The sequence below is a fragment of the Mesoplodon densirostris genome, chromosome 4 (genome assembly GCF_025265405.1).
Source record: "Mesoplodon densirostris isolate mMesDen1 chromosome 4, mMesDen1 primary haplotype, whole genome shotgun sequence".
In the NCBI taxonomy this organism is placed as follows: domain Eukaryota; kingdom Metazoa; phylum Chordata; class Mammalia; order Artiodactyla; family Ziphiidae; genus Mesoplodon; species Mesoplodon densirostris.
Window position 1 is genome coordinate 144253332 of NC_082664.1, and position 15676 is coordinate 144269007.

General features: G+C 56.1%; 1 protein-coding gene across 7 annotated transcripts in view; it reads right to left on the reverse strand.

Annotated features, from left to right (window-relative positions):
• Positions 1-14346, reverse strand: part of NTRK3 (neurotrophic receptor tyrosine kinase 3) — a 372061-nt gene extending 357715 nt beyond the window's left edge. For all 7 annotated transcript variants that reach the window (XM_060095307.1, XM_060095306.1, XM_060095305.1 and 4 more), the window contains exon 1: positions 14099-14346. In XM_060095307.1, coding sequence (XP_059951290.1) covers positions 14099-14346 — 248 coding nt within the window. The remainder of the gene's footprint in view (positions 1-14098) is intronic.
• Positions 14347-15676: the final 1330 nt, after the last annotated feature.

Consider the following 15676-nt stretch of genomic DNA (forward strand, 5'->3'; position numbering starts at 1 on the left):
CTCCATTTAGAAAAAACCGCACCCTCTCCTCCTCAGGGAAGCCCTATTTTCATATCTATACATTTTTCTTTCAATTTCCCATTAGATAACATTTTCTAAACTTCTGCCCCTGCTTTTCTTTTTTTTCTTTTTTTTGCGGTACACGGGCCTCTCACCGCTGTGGCCTCTCCCGTTGCGGAGCACAGGCTCCGGACACGCAGGCTCAGCAGCCATGGCTCACGGGCCCAGCCGCTCCGCGGCATGTGGGATCTTCCCGGACTGGGGCACGAACCCGTGTCCCCTGCATCGGCAGGCGGACTCTCAACCACTGCGCCACCAGGGAACCACCCCCTGCTTCTCTTGAGACAGCCCTTCCAGCTGTAGATGTCTTGGCTAATAATACTGGCCACCCCGACTCAACTCCAAACTCCAAGAGGGAGGGAGGGACTATGGCCTTTTATTTTTTTAGCATCGTGTCCCACATGGCTGGAGCCAAGAGCTGGGACAGAAGAGGTTTGACCCCCCTCCTCTCCCTGTCCTGCAGAGAGAAGGACCCGGCCAGCCCAGCTAGTGCCTCTGGCCATCCTTCCCCAATAGTCCAGATGCTGGGACAGGCCTGGACAGGCAGTGAGTCGGGCGGCCAGATGCAGCTCAGCATCCATGGTGGGAAGAATACACCGCCAGTTTCAGGCCCCCATTAGCAGTCTGTTACGCACTTGGAAGACAATCCTTTGAAAACAAGTGGAATACAAGGCCTCCTCTTCAACTCCTTCCCCAGGGACAGAAGCCGGGGGCCCCCAGAAGACACAGGGCCCTCCCACGGAGGAGGGAACACTTTAGCCATAGGCCACATGCCCTAGGAGACAGGCACTTCTTTCCACGCCCTCCCCTTCACTGCCAGGGGCTTCGAGGGGCCCTAGCTCCCTCCAAGGGCCTCAAAGACAAGGTTTCTGCCAAGGGTATAGAACTACACCCCTCCTCCACCCCCCTCCCCCCTCCCCATCTATCATGTTATTTCCCACTTGGTGTCTTATAGCCACACTTGTTAAAATGACTGCCACTTAAGAGGTGGCAAGAAGTCAGAAACGCAATCTGGAGCAAAGCTGATATTAAATAACTTCCTGAGGCTGGCACGTCTGCCAAGCCCCCCTCCTGGATCTCAGGTGGATCATAAAGAAGCTACAGAAGATAAGGAGCCAGAAGCACCCCAATTCCAGCCCCAGAGCCACGCCTCTGCTGGGGGAAGGCCCCTCCCTTCTCTGGGCTGGAGTTTCTGCACCAGTAGAGCCTAAAGTAATTCCTTCCTATGTGATCCCACACCCCCAAACACACACACACACACACACACACACACACACACATGCACACACTGAGTAAAGGATATGAAATGATGTCTGACACTCAAATCTACGCTGGAAGAGCCCTCCCTGTCAACCAGCCCTACCCTACCCTCGCTATTTTGCAGATAAATACACTGAGCCTCAGAGATCTTGACTCTCATGGCTGAGGCCAACCAGACAGGCTGGGGATTAAAGAATCTCAAGAAGAGTAATACCCAAGGAAAATACCAGAAAGGGTCTGGCTGTTAGATGCCGGGATTGGTTGGCTACAATGAAGTCAGTCAGGTGCACAGGTGTGTTCTGCAGCTGTGGCCTCATGCCATTGGCCCAGCAACAAACACTCCCAATGGCCATCATCACACTCGCGTCCTCAGAGAATCATCTCTAGCTGCTCACACTTGAAGGGGAGAGAAATTCATCTGACGGATCCTCTGAAGCCTGACGCCGAGTCAGTCTCATCTGCCTCAGCAATGCCCACCATGGCCACCCCACCAGATCAGAATACACTGCTGTTCTCCATTCTGGCCACTTGGTGTCACTGCTGTACCCAATGAACTAGAACCATAGCGGGCTCCTTGGGAAGTAAAATGAGCCTACCAGGCCAAAAGGATCCCATACATACCCCCTGCACTGTGTCCTAATTCCATCCTTCCTCCAGAAAGAGACAGATGGTCCATCATGGAGTATCCATCCACCATGTTCCAGACAGTTTCCACACATCATATAAACTAATCATCACAGCAACACCTCCCAACAACACCTGACTGTGCAGGTGAAGAAAATGAGACCCTGAGAAATTAAGCAATTTACTCAAAGTTCAAAAAAAAAAAAACAAGCAAGGAGGAGGGCAAGAATTGGAACCCGAGTTTGACGTCAAATTCCATGAACTTTTCACAACATACTTTAGCCTCCCTTGAGTTATCAGACTCTGTGCTATGGGTTCTGGTTAAATCAAGTTGGTTTGCCATGACCCTCGGAGGTGCTGGGAGAAAACCACGTGCAGCTTTGTTCAAAGGCACAATCATAATAGGGCAGGATAAATAGCACCTCCCTTCCTGCAGAAATCATGGTCTAGTGCCCTCTTGTGGCTGACCATAGAACTGGAATGAATGCGCATGGGAGGCTCTTCAGGGTGGATTGGACGGACTGAGCAGTCACCCCCTTCCCACTGGACTCATCCATTCTTTCTCCCAGGGCTGGTCCTGGATCCCCATCTGTAGCTGACAGGCCTAGTCAATTACAATAGCCGGAAGAGAATCATCCAGTGAGTGGGAAGCTACAAAGAGCAAGAACAGCAGTAAAACCACATGGAACAACACCTGCAAGGGGCTGGGTGCTCCTGAGTCACCCTGCATGCAGGTTCCTGGCATCCCAACTCCCAAGGCTGGGGAGTGGGGGAGGTGGGCAGCAGGAAGGCTCTGCCTGGACACTGCCACTTGGTTTCCCAACTGAGGCTATCAGTAGCAACCATTACAATCTCCCTGTTCTTGGGCAGACATGTGCCTCAGCCACTTTGTCACCTTTTCCAAATACACACCATGTTAGTCCTTCTGTTGCCTCCCTGAGCTCTGGCCCTAGGGGAGGTCCTAGCTCCCCTCTCATCCCACTCTTCAAGGACCCAGAAACGCCCCTGCCCTTCACCTCTGAGAGATTCCTATTGTACCGTTTGCCAGTTTGGCCTCTGTGCACCCATCATATGCCATGCACTTACTATAATCTCATTTAATCCTCACAACTACTCCAGGAAGACAGATCTAGTTAGCCCAGTTTTTCAGATGAAGAGACAGAAACTCAGAGAGGTTAAGTAACTTGCCTAAGCTCACACAGGGGCAGAGCCAGGATTTAAACGGAAGGTTGTCTGGCCAAAGAAGCCACTATTCTTCCTATGACACTGAGTTGCCTTTGAGGCAAAAGAACCATTGAAAGTCTTGGGGCCCAGGAATAGTTCTAATGGAAGACCTTGGTTTAAAAGATTAACTTGTCAAGATGTGGAGGATGAGCTGGAAGTAGGAGAGGCTGGACTCGGGAAGAACAGATGAGGGTCATAAAAAGTAACCACACCTGTGGGAATGATGTTCTGGAGAGCGGTAATGAGAAGAGGAAGAAAACGAGAGGGAGAGACAAACAAGCATTAAGACTTTTACACACACAGACAGGAGTGCACGTTCTCATCGGAATCTTAAAATAACTCAGTATTATTTCTGATGAGGAAATGGAAATCAAAAAAGTATCCAGCCCAGGAGGGTCACACAGCTGGGAAGAGGCAGAGTTGTGAACTCAAGCTTCATTTAGTAGGTGCCATCCATAAGCAAGGTTGTCTACGCAAATGATCTCCAGCCTAGTAGGACAGCCATAAATGTTATGTTCATCCCTGCTCTTCAGGGATCAGCCTCAAAAAAGTATCAGAAATAAGTAGGTGGGAAAAGACTGACCACAACAGAGGGTCCCACCTGCAGCCCTGGGTCCAGCAGCCATGGGATGGCCCTCAGGGCAGAGCTGCAGTCCCCAGATCTGAGAGCTCAGGACCCACTAAAAAAGAGGGAGATCCTGTCTCCAAAACTAATAGCTGTGTTAGGGGGACAAGGCTCCTTCATGAACCAACTAGTACAAAGAACAAGACAGCACCTGCTCAAATACGAGACTGCTTGGAACAGCCAGAGGAGAGCTCAAAGCATGCACAGAAAGGAAACAGTCAAAACTAGCCAGTACAGGCAGGGTTCAGGACCCTGGTTTGCACGGCACTTTGATACCCATCAATTTAGACGGGTGTCTCTGAGAACAGAGGTGGTCTAGAGAGGTTGAGAGACAGCACCAAGCTCTCACGTCTGGTAAATATCAGGACCCTGTGCTTCCTGAGCAGCTACTTGGTGTCTAAGTAATTACCAAGCTTGGCATGGCTGGGGTCGGGGGCAGCGGGGAGAGAGAGGGGGGAGATGCCTCCACGCTTGGACCGGCATATCAAATGGCCTGAGGGAGTTCATAAAGCTCCCATGACACTAACTCTGCAGTGTAGCCGTCTGTCAACTTCTCTGTGTCCCCATCAAGACTTATCTTCCTGGGCAGGAACGATGTCCCGTTCATTCATCTCCATGACCCTCGTGCAGATGCACTGACCCCTCCTGATGCTGCAGCTGAGACAAACTTGGTGGGAAGGAGAGCACTCCAGCCCACTTCTGGTCACCCAGGGCACTCTCCCAGCTGCCTCCTGGGAAGCTCAGGTGCAGGAGACTCACATGTCTGGGCTGCAGACATGATGGAGGCAGGACCCCATGATGAGGGCTGCGAGAGGCCCAGCCTAGGGGAGAGCTGACCTTCCTGCTCAGCCCTGGCTCAAAAAAGGCTCTGAAAGCCAGGTCAGCCGGTGCACATCTCACCACACCGGAGCCTCATCCCCAGCTCCCAGGGAAGGCAGCCAGCACCAGCCTCGGTCAGTCTCGTGCGCAGCACTGCCCTCTGGTGGTCACCAGGAGTCTAGACGCAGACGATCTTTGCAGGCAGGAAGCCAAAGGCTTCAGGGCTTGTTTACGGGAGACCTCAGTCGTGATGTGCGTGGAACACAGAAGAGATGCAGTTGTGGGTGCGCAAAGACGCCTCCAGATGCGCGCACACAGCCCACTTTACCTCGGGAAGCAGCCCAGATTAGGACTGCGCATCTAAGATTGCTCCTTCTCTGTTTGCAGGAGGCTAAGGGCTCCTTTCCCTGCCTCTGGAAGAGCCCAGATCCCTCAGCCCCAGAGCAGACGCTTGCAGAGGGCGGGAGGATGAGAGCCACACCAGCTGGGGAGGCGGCCTCAGAGGCGTTCTGGTCCCACTGTGCCAGGAACTCGCTGGGTGATTGAGTCAAGTCCATTCACCTCTCTGGAGCCTTGGGTTCCTTCTCTGTAAAACTGGGTTTGGCCCCAATTATTTCTGAGCCCCTTTCCAGGTCAGATGATTTATGGTTCAAAGTCTTGATCTTTTTCCTAACTCAAAAACTCTCTCAGACGTCTAGAAATGTAAATAAGCAACATGGTGCCCTACCGCTTGAGGAACCCATCGAGTGTGTGATCACCCTGATCTGACAGTGACCCTGAGAGGGAGATAAACTCCAATTCCCAGAGGTGACCCCAAATACCAGAAGGGGAAACCAAGGCCAGAGAGGCTCTAGGATGTGGTGAACTCTTCCAGCCAAGAAGCAGCAAAATGGGGTGTTTCCACAAATTCCTGCCCTGCAATCGTAGCACTTTGCTGGGTACCCCAGCTCTCTCTGCAGGGAGAGCTGTAGCCATCCCCCATGCTCATCCCTATGGAGAGACAGATGGAGCTTCCCTGAGCAAGGGGGGAAGAGAGATGGAGCAAAGAGGAAGGGTAGAGAGGAGTAAAGGCTGCTCATTTGAGGAGGAGGGAAGAGAAGGGCCAGGAAGAACTAGAATTCACCCTCCAGGAAAGACGCTCTAAATATCTGCTTCCAGCTCTAGGTGGACACATCAGACATCCCCCTTCTGCTCTACATCCAGTGGCAGCCTTGGAACTCCAAAACTCGAGCTGGGAGAAGCCAACCTGCCCTCTATTCTCCCATCCAGGCTCTCTCTGGCCATAGGCAATTGGGGACACAGTCCTGCTGACCGTGTCTCAGCCCAGAGTGGAGCTGGCTGGGGCCCAGCCGCCAGCTTCCTGAATACTCGTCAGCCTCAGCTGGCACGTGGTCTCCTGGGGGAGCTGACCTGACCTCAGAAACCAGGATGCTATGGGGTGGTCAACGAGGCCTGGGGAGAGGGCTTGGGTGGGACGAGCCTCATGGGAGGCTGCTGTTAGGAACAGGTCAGGAAGACCCCAAGCCTCCCCATCATTAGAGTCTGGCTTTGACAGTGCTGGCCAGGGCTGCTTGGCCAACACCAGACCCACCACTGTCTCATCTGCCTTCCTCTCCAACCCCAGCCAGGGGAATTCACAGCTAGGGAACGGGAATGTTATAAAATAAGGGATCCTCCTAGACCTTCATGTCTACCCTTTTATTTTATTATTAATTTATCTTGATGGTCATAGATTCGTGAATGTGTGTGTAGAGCAGTATATATCCACATGCATAAGAATATAGAGAAAGAGTATAGGCAATGGAGCTTAACATTAAATGTCAGACTCCTCTGATTGGCTTCGTGAAATGAAGCAAGTCACATTCCACCTCTGGACTCATTTTCCCCATCTGTAAAATGGGACGAATAATAGTACTTATCTCCTAGGGTTGGTGTGAGGCCGTAATGGGTTATATTACCTCCAAAGTGCTTGGAACAGTGTCTGGAACATAGTAAGTGCTCAGTAAATGCTAGCTGCCATGAGTTATCATGTATCGACAGCTTTCTCTTTACCCGGCAAGACACAGGCCACTGACCCTCAGAGTGCTGCTAAATGGTAGTTGTTATTATTATCCTCATCTCACAGAGAAGGCAACTGAGGCCCAGAGGAGGGAAGGGGTTTGTTCAAAGCTAGGAAAAGGCCAGGTCTGGAGGAGCTGCTGGGGACAGGTTCCTCTCCCTGCTGGATGATTCTGTCTGGGGACAGAATCCTGAATCTTCCACCACCCAGACAGGGGACACTTACGATGGGACAAGCCAGATGGGGAAACAGGGGCAGAAGTGAAGTTAGAAAGGACAGGCTCCAAACTGGCTGCACCCACAGATCCCTGAGCCCTGTGTGTAAATAGAGCTCAGCAGAGCCCTCGCCAAGAGCAGTTTTAATTGGCATGGGCTGCAGGCTGCGAAGAGCCCTGGGGCTGCCAGCCTTGCATAGTTGCTGCCTCTGGGGACCCCAGATTTGGAATCATTGCCCCAGAGGGAGACACTGTCATGGGCGAGGCTCTGGCTTTGACAGAGTGCCCAGAAAGGGTGCCAGAGCCGAGTAGGAGAGGGCGGTGCTGCCATCTGGGCAGGGACATCCTCCAGCAGCCCGAGGACCCCCAAGTCCCCGCCTCTCTCTGCGCCTCTCCTGGGACCCTCGCAGGTAAGGTGAGGGAGGAGCTGACTGCAGGGGTCCCTTCCAGCTCTGAATCCCGGGGAGCCCTGCTCTCGGGGGTAGTAGGCAGAAATCTGAGGATCCTCATGGGAGTTCCACTGAGCACTGAGAATCTGGAGTCTTCATTCCTGATGGTCTGATGTCCAGTCCATCAAAGAGGAGCTGCCAGCATGCCCGGCCCCCAGGAGGGTTTGGGTTTCCCAAAGTGGAGGCCAGTAAGGCTCAGGGGATGACAGACGACTTGAGCTGAGGGCTCAGTTGCTCATCGATAGATCTGGGGGACCGAGTCCAGCCTCCAATCAGGCCACGCTTAGACCCAACCGCCAGGCCACTCAGCTGCCCTCCACAAGGCCCTCATGGATGGGCCGCTCCCATAGCGCTGCCCCTTGGGAGAGAAGGAACTTTCTGGATGAAGATAGTCTGCTTCTCCGTCCCCAACAGCCAGAGGGTATCCAGCTACAGGGTTACCGCCGGGGAGAGAATGGAGTCCAGGACACCAGAGCGGCCATGAAGGGAGCATCAGAGGAGGAGCCTCAAGACCCTTCTGGATCTTTCCTTTTGTGAGACACTCAACCACTGGGATTCAAGTTCTGTTCTTTATTTTGTTTGTTTTGTTTATCGGGACAATGGGGCTAATAATCCCTGCTTAGGTACTTCAAATTGCTGTGGCAAAAATAAACACAACAGGGACTCCCCTGGTGGCGCAGTGGTTAAGAATCCGCCTGCCAATGCAGGGGACACAGGTTCGAGCCCTAGTCCGGGAAGATCCCACATGCCGCGGAGCAACTAAGCCCGTGTGACACAACTACTGAGCCTGCGCTCTAGAGCCCGCGAGCCACAACTACTGAGCCCGTGCGCCTAGAGCCCGTGCTCCACAACAAAGAGAAGCCACCGCAATGAGAAGCCCACGCACCGCAACAAAGAGTAGCCCCCGTTCGCTGCCACTAGAGAAAGCCTGCGCACAGCAACGAAAATCCAACGCAGCCAAAAATAGATTAATTAATTTAAAAAATAATAAACACAACAACTGTAAACTGGAGAGCAGGAAGACATGAACTGGGTGGGGGGGAGGGATTCATGGAGGTGAAGGATGTGCTACAAGGGACAAAGGGCAGGACCCAGAGGGCTACTAGGGACCGTCTTTTGAGAACTGGCCTGGCCCTGGGACTAGGGGTGCTTAGGAATCCTGATCCCCTCTGCCACCCAGCCTGCTCCCTCCTCACATGCCCCTGCCCCCACTCCCAATTCATCAACCCCTCCTAGGAACAGAGCCATGAAGGGGAGCCAGGGGCTTCAGGACCACCCCTCCTACTGTCAACCTGGCTCCCTCTCAAGCGCAGGCCCTTCCAGCCACGACAACACTGGGCACCAAGCTTTTTTGATTATGCATGCTTTAGCAATAAAAATTCATCTCGTAACCCCCAAACACTCCTATTTATTAAATTATATGCTTAGGGCCTCCCTGGTGGCGCAGTGGTTGAGAGTCCACCTGCCGATGCAGGGGATACGGGTTCGTGCCCCGGTCTGGGAGGATCCCATGTGCCGCGGAGCGGCTGGGCCCGTGAGCCGTGGCCGCTGGGCCTGCGCGTCCGGAGCCTGTGCTCCGCAGCGGGGGAGGCCACAACAGTGAGAGGCCCGCATACCACAAAAAAAAAAAAAAAAAAAAAAATTATATGCTTATACTTCTTCGATTCGTATATTAAACATTAAATATTCCCTCTTCTCAACAAGAATAACTTGAAATAGAAGCTCCAACGTTTTCTTCTCACACCCAGCAGAGGCCCCTGCTCTGGCAATGAGCTGAAACTCTGCAGAAGGACATCTCCCTGCCTGGAGCTCACGGTACACGGGGGGCATGGGGGCGGGCCACGAAGCTCGGTGTCCAGCATCTAACGGGAAGCTGCAGGCCTCGGCGCATTCTTGCTAGGGGTGGCACTTGGTTTGGACAGTGGACTCCAAACTGGGTGGCCCAGAGTCCTCTAGAGGTGGAAGGGGAAGGAACGAAGGGAAAATGGCCAGTGGCCAATGGCCAGCGAGGGAGCGCCTGCTGTCTTCCTCTGGGTGGCGTCACAAGGGTCAGCACCAAGCCCAGGGATGGTGCCCTTAGAAGTGGCCTAGCAGAGCCTCCTTGGGCATGTTCCCTGGGCCCCGGGATGGCATATGTCTGAGCTGGAAAGGACACTGCTCCATGGCCTCAATTCACAGTTGAATTTCCAGGCTCAGAAATACTACAGTCTTCTACTGGGGCTCACAGAGGATAAAGGGTAAATCTAGGTGTGGGGCTCATGTGTCTCATCCCTTTCTCTAATCCTACCCTGCCAATGGCCAACTGGAGGCCCCAAAGGGAGGCTGGAGATGGTGTCTGTGATCCCAGTACAGTCCACTGAATGCAGCCCTCTACATGGGGACCCCAGCCCAGGCAGCAGCAGAGATGCCACGATACTGGCAAAGGCCAGCCCAAGGGAGGCCTTTGTCCACTCCTACAGTCAGAGAGAAGGAGTCAGCCGCCAGGGACAGGTAAGGCAAGGATGGAGAGCTGCCCAGGGGAGCGGGTGTCAGGCCCGTCCCTCTTCACAGCCATTCTTTCCGCTTCCGCTTCGCAGGAGAGTGGTCAGCCTCTTGCAGGATGCTGGGCTGACTCCCAGGCTGCATGCTCACCCCTCGGTAGCCAGGCCAAGAACTCTCAGAGCTAGGGCCGGGCTGGGCTGGTTTTACCCAAACCCATCACGTGCTCAGGTCCCCTGGAGCTGCAGAGCTGATGCCTTGGGCTTCGGGCTGTGCCTTGGAAGACTGACCTGGGCTGAGGATTCTAGATCCAGGGAGGGTCCTCCAGGGAATCCACCTGGAATCCACCCACCAACAGCCTGGCCTCCATACAAAATCTCAGGGCCTCTTCAGTCCAGGGTCCCCAGCTTTTATCCTGGAAGTACCTCTTTCCCCAGGGCTATAACCACTTCCCCTTCTAAATCTCACCTCAAAGGCCCCTCACATCTCTACCTCCCTCCCTCAGGCCTAGCCCCAATGTGGGGGGCTCCTGATTGAACCCTATGATGTTCTTGGGGCCTGGCTCACACCCCTGCCTGCAGCCCAGCTCTCACTGGTAATTGTAGAGGCTGGCTCTCCCCTTGACCCTTAGAAAGGCTAAGAATCAAGAAGTCAGTACAGCAGCCAAAGCCCCAAATGATCCCTCACCCAGCCAGCGGAGGGCCTGCAGGGAAGACAGGGGAAATCAAGGGACCAGAGTGCTGTAAACACCAGGGACCCTGTGGTGGCTCATGTGGAGGCCCAGCTGGCAGCTCAGGGTCCTAGCCAAGAGCCCACGGTCTTCACAAGCCCAGGAACACCCAGCCCAGCGATGTCATCTTCTCCCCCTGGATTTTCTTTCTAGCAGTCCAAGGATGCACTACTCCAACCCAACCCCAGGCAGGCCTGGCCTAGAGACGCCAGACTGCCCCCCTCCCAGCCACCACCCTTCTGCCTTTGTGACGTCAGAGCCTGGCTGGGTGCGGCCACACATGGACCCTTCTAGGTAAGGTTACTGTGTGTCAAGAGCTCCAACGGCAGAGGGATCGGCCTCCTGAACAGAAAGAGGCCAAAAGGGAGGGCACTTTGGGAGGGGCGGAGGTGAGACCCACACTTCTGTCCTGAGGTCTTGCAGCTGATTTCCTCCGGATACTGATGGGGAGCCACCTACCCCATCAGAGGCGCCCTCCGATGGGGACACAGGAGCCACCGCACATGCCACCCCTGAGAGGAAGGACCACAGGGAATCTCTGGTCCCTCTGAAAACTCAGGGGGGATCAGTTCAGCACCTGAGGGAGAGACCTCAGGAGTCCACAGCCCCAAGAACAGGAGGGTGGCTGGGTGGCGGTCACCCCAGGTTCCCTTAGCTAGGCCCGCTGGAACTCCAGCTTCTGCCCCAGCCTCTTCCTCGGCCCCCAGAGTCTGCCCAAGCTGCACCCCCAGACATACACCAGCATCAACAGCTTCAGGCCGATGGAAGGCTGGGGGACCCCTTGATCTCCAAATCTCTGATAGCATCAGAAATCTAAAGAACACATTCCTTTTCAGCAACGCCCGGGCTTGGACTGAAGCCCCACATCCAGGTCCCACTAAAGGAAGCCCCCCCCCCCCGCCTGGAGGGCTCCTCTCTGTCCTCAAGCCCCTCCTTCCAGCCCGCGTCCATGGGTAGCCCTGAAGAGTGGGGGACCTGGGTTTTGGGGTCCAACAGACAAAGGTCTAAGCCTGGCTCACTGCTGGGGCTATGTGCCCCCAGGAAAGTTACTTTGCAGCCTGAGCCTCCATCATGAGGCAAGACAGGGATGGTGACACCTGCTTCCCAGGGCGAGCAGGACTCCCCTCCTTCTCTGCTCTGCCTCCAGGACAGAAGGCTGGGCCCTGCCCTAGTTCGGTCAATACCAGCCATAGATATAACAGGGCACTGGGGAGAAGATGGGATGAGGAAGGGTCATCCCACCCATGACCTCTGACCCTCCCCCACCTGCCACTCGGCACAGCTTCAGTGGGAATCCAGTTCCCTGGCTCTTAGGTGTTGGGGTGGATTCAAGGAAAGGAGTCCTGACTTCCTGGAAAAGCGTCTGAGTCCTGAAACAAGGATGGAGACACACACAGAGGGACTCTTAATCTACTCCCGGATTACCTGCCCCAGCTGCCCCTCTGGGGTCCTTCAGTGGCAAAGGGGACAAGAAGCCACCCCATCCCTTCCCATCATTACCTTCCCAGCAGCCCCACCTTGGACCCTTTGCCTGGAAAGCTCAACCCAACTCTTCCTTATCAGACTGCTTCCCCTAGCTTTCTTTTCAGAGGAGGGACACCTCTGCCTGGCCATAAGGAGCCTATGTGATTGTGACCCTCCCCACCTCCCACCGGCTTCCTACAGGAACACACATCCTTGGAACAGAGAACAAGCTGGCTGAGGCTTACCAGCTCCCAGAGACCTGCACTAGGCACCTGGGGCACCATCTCTCCAACCCCTGGCCCACCCAATCCCCTGAAAATCCCTAGGTCCAGCTCCTGAGCTCCTGGACCCACTGCTAGGCTCCCCCCTCCCGTCCCCCACACACCCCTACCCCCACCCCTCCGTGCATGTCCAAGGCAGAGGTTGCCTGACAATCTCACTCCCACCCTCCTGGCTGCATCCTTGGGGATGCTGGAATGCTGTGGCCTGCAGGTGGGAGAGGCTGCATTGGGTCCATCCTGTTTCTCCTGCCCTCCCCTCCACCCCACCCTCGGCTGTTTATCTTGTCACCCCAGGCCAGCTGGGCTGAAGGTGGTGAGGGGGTGAACGGTCGAGCCAAGATATGGGTCAAGCTTGTCTCCTGGGCCAGGAGTCAGGGACACCTCCTGGGCTGCACACTTCTCTCAAACTGTTAGCTGCAAGAACATGAGCAGAGTCTCCATAAAGCCAAGAGGGCTGCTGGGCTTTGGAGAGAGCAGGACTGCAATTCCTCCAGGCTTTACAGCCCCATCGCACTGGGGCCGAGGTGAAGGGAGAGCTGATGCCTGGGAGAGCAGCACCCACGGCAGAATCCAGCCCCTCTTGAGTCTGCCCAAATGCCTGCCTCAGACCCCAGCCAGGACTTCAGTGCCAACCCTTTTCAGCATCCCACCCACTTCAGGGGTCTCCAAGGGGTGGGGACCTTGAGGGGAGACAGGTGAGAGCTACCCCCTGAACACTCCCAGTGCCATCCACACCCTTCTGTGGATGGCAGGGTGGGATGGGGTTCACCTGGTTGAGGTCAGTGGAAGATAATCTGGACAGGCTCTCTCTATCCGCCCATGCTTCTAACCCCCATCCCTGCCGAAGAAAAATAACCGGGGGGCGGGGGTAGGCGGAAGAGCAGGCCACCACAGGTCTCACTCAGACAGGGTAGAACCAAGCAAATGCTAGTCAGAGTTCAATTTTCCAAATAAACGGATCTGCACGATCGTATAAGAAGCCCCATCCCCAAAACACGCAAGCTTTCCCTCCTCCCTTCACCATCCTGACTCGGAATTACTGGAACAGTTATCAAAGCTCAAACAGGAACAGGATCTGTAGGCGCCCAGATGCAGATGAGGGTGGGAAAGGGCGGGGGGTGGGGGGTGTCTCGGAAATGCCCAAAATGGGGTTGGAGAGGGCGGGCGAGAAGGAAAGGGAAGAGGTAGGCGTCCATGACGGCCTCGACATGTCCAAAGTCTCCCTGCGAGCAGCCAACTCCCAACTTGTTTACTTGACAGCGTGTTTTGCTGTTTCCAAAAGGAAACAGTTAAACCTCTGGGCTGGATCGCGAGCAGTCCCTGTCACCTTCCCTCCCGGTTAAGCGCTGCCGCCGCCACCGCTGTCGCTGCCAGCGCCGCTGCCGGGGAATCGAACCTCGTCTACTTTATTCCACTTGAGCGTGGCCAAACTGTTGCTATTTAGTGGGGGGCAAAGAACCCGATTCGCACCCTCGAAACGAGTCGCAGCGCCTGGGGGCGGGGGCGGGAGCCGGGCCCCGCGTGCCAAGGCCGGCTGGGGTTCTCTCGGGGGAGAGGCACACACACGCATCGCTAGATCACGCCTCGCCAAGGCCGGAGTCACCTGGAATACGCAGCCCGAGAGCATCTCCCGAGCCAGAGCGAGCCTGACGCGCGCCCGGCGGGCGGCGGGCGGCAGGCAGCGGGCAGCGGCGAGCTGGGGCGGGCGGAGGGCCAGCGAGCCTGACGCGCGCCCTGCGGGTCGGCGGGCGGGCGAGAGGGAGACGCGGAGCGAGGGGAGAGGCGGGCTGGGGAGCAGCCGCCTGACTTACATGGAAGTGATATTCCTTGAGATGTCCGTGATGTTGATGCTGGCATTCCCATTGCTGTTCCCTGAATCCTGCCCTTCCAGGAGGGGGAAGAGATTCCCATCGTCCGGCCGCCGGCAATTGATCTCAGTCTTGCTGCAGACACAATTTGCAGGGCAAGCCAGCACGGAACCCACATAGTCCAGCCAGACGCTTCCCAGCAAGAAAATCCGCCAGAAACTACACTTGGCTGGGCAAAGAGAGACATCCATCTCCGATCGCTGCTTCTAAAAAAGAGGAGGAGGAGAGGAGAGGGGGGTGGGGTGGGGGGAGTGGGGAGAGCTGGGGGGGGAAGGAAACAAAGACGGCGAGGGAGGGGGGAAGGGGGAGGGGGGCCTCTGCCTTTGAAACGCCGTGCGATCAGATGCAAAATCCTTCAGCGTCTGAAACCATCGCGGCCGCCGCCGCCGCCGCCGCCGCTGGGTGGGAGCCGCGGGGAGCGCCTAGTGGCGCGGTCTGCCTGGCATGGTGGCCGGCTCTGCGCTCGCCGGCTCGCCGGGTCCAGGGGCTCGGGAAGCGAGCCGCGCTCTCCGACTCCGAGACTTTGCAGGGTTGCAACAGACGGTGGGGAGGCAAAAAAAGAAAAAGGAAAAAAAAAAAAAAAAAAAGGAAAAGGAAAATATGGTGCTAAAGTCACCAAGTCCCACCTACTGGGCAGAATTAAAACGGACACACCTGCAAGATACACACACTCACACACACTCACACATCCACACACCCGGCGCCCGGAGGAGGAGGAGGAAGATGCGGTCGGAGCTGCAGCAGCCGCCGCGAATGGCTCGCTGCGCGCCTGCAGAAATGTACAAGTGCTCCAAGCCTTACGAAACGCACGGGTTATCCGAGCGTCTTCCTCGGTTCCCTCCCTCTCTCCCCCACCCTCCTCCCCTCCCTCCTCTCGGCCTCCTCCCCCCGCCCCCCGCCCCGGCTGGGAGCGGCAAGAGAGCGGAATCTCCCCCCTCCCTCCCTCTCCCACTCCTCCCCACAACCCTCTCTCTCCCCGCCCGCCCTCTCCCCTCCTCCTTCCCCACCCACCCACCCACCCACCCACTCGCCGGCTCGCGGCTCTCGCCCGCATAGCCACCCGCAGCCGCGCGGCCGCCCGCTCGCCGCAGCCAAGAGGAAAGCAAGAAGGAAGGGAAAAAGTTGCAGTTGGGATTGCGAGGGTCTGGACTGGGGAGGGGGACTTGGAGAGCTGGCGGGGCGACGCGGAAAGGCGCTCTCCTTTCCACTTTTTGGCCCTCGCGCTGCCCGGTTTTGCTGCAATCCGGACCGCGAGAGGAAGTGAAATGAACGCGGCCGAGGTGATCGGGGAGCGTTCCCGAGCCTGGGTGGGGGGCACTGGCTTGAAGACGGCGATCGGGGGTGCAGGAGCACACAGGACCCCCAGAGAGGCACCCAGAGCCGGGGACCGGGGCCGCGGACGCGCGGTCCTCGGTCTCAATGACACTCATTCCCGTAATAGAGAGTTCGGGAGCTAGGATCGGCTGGGAGGGACTGCGGGGCACCGCTGGGTTGGTGCCCCCGCGCCCCTTGCGCCTTCTT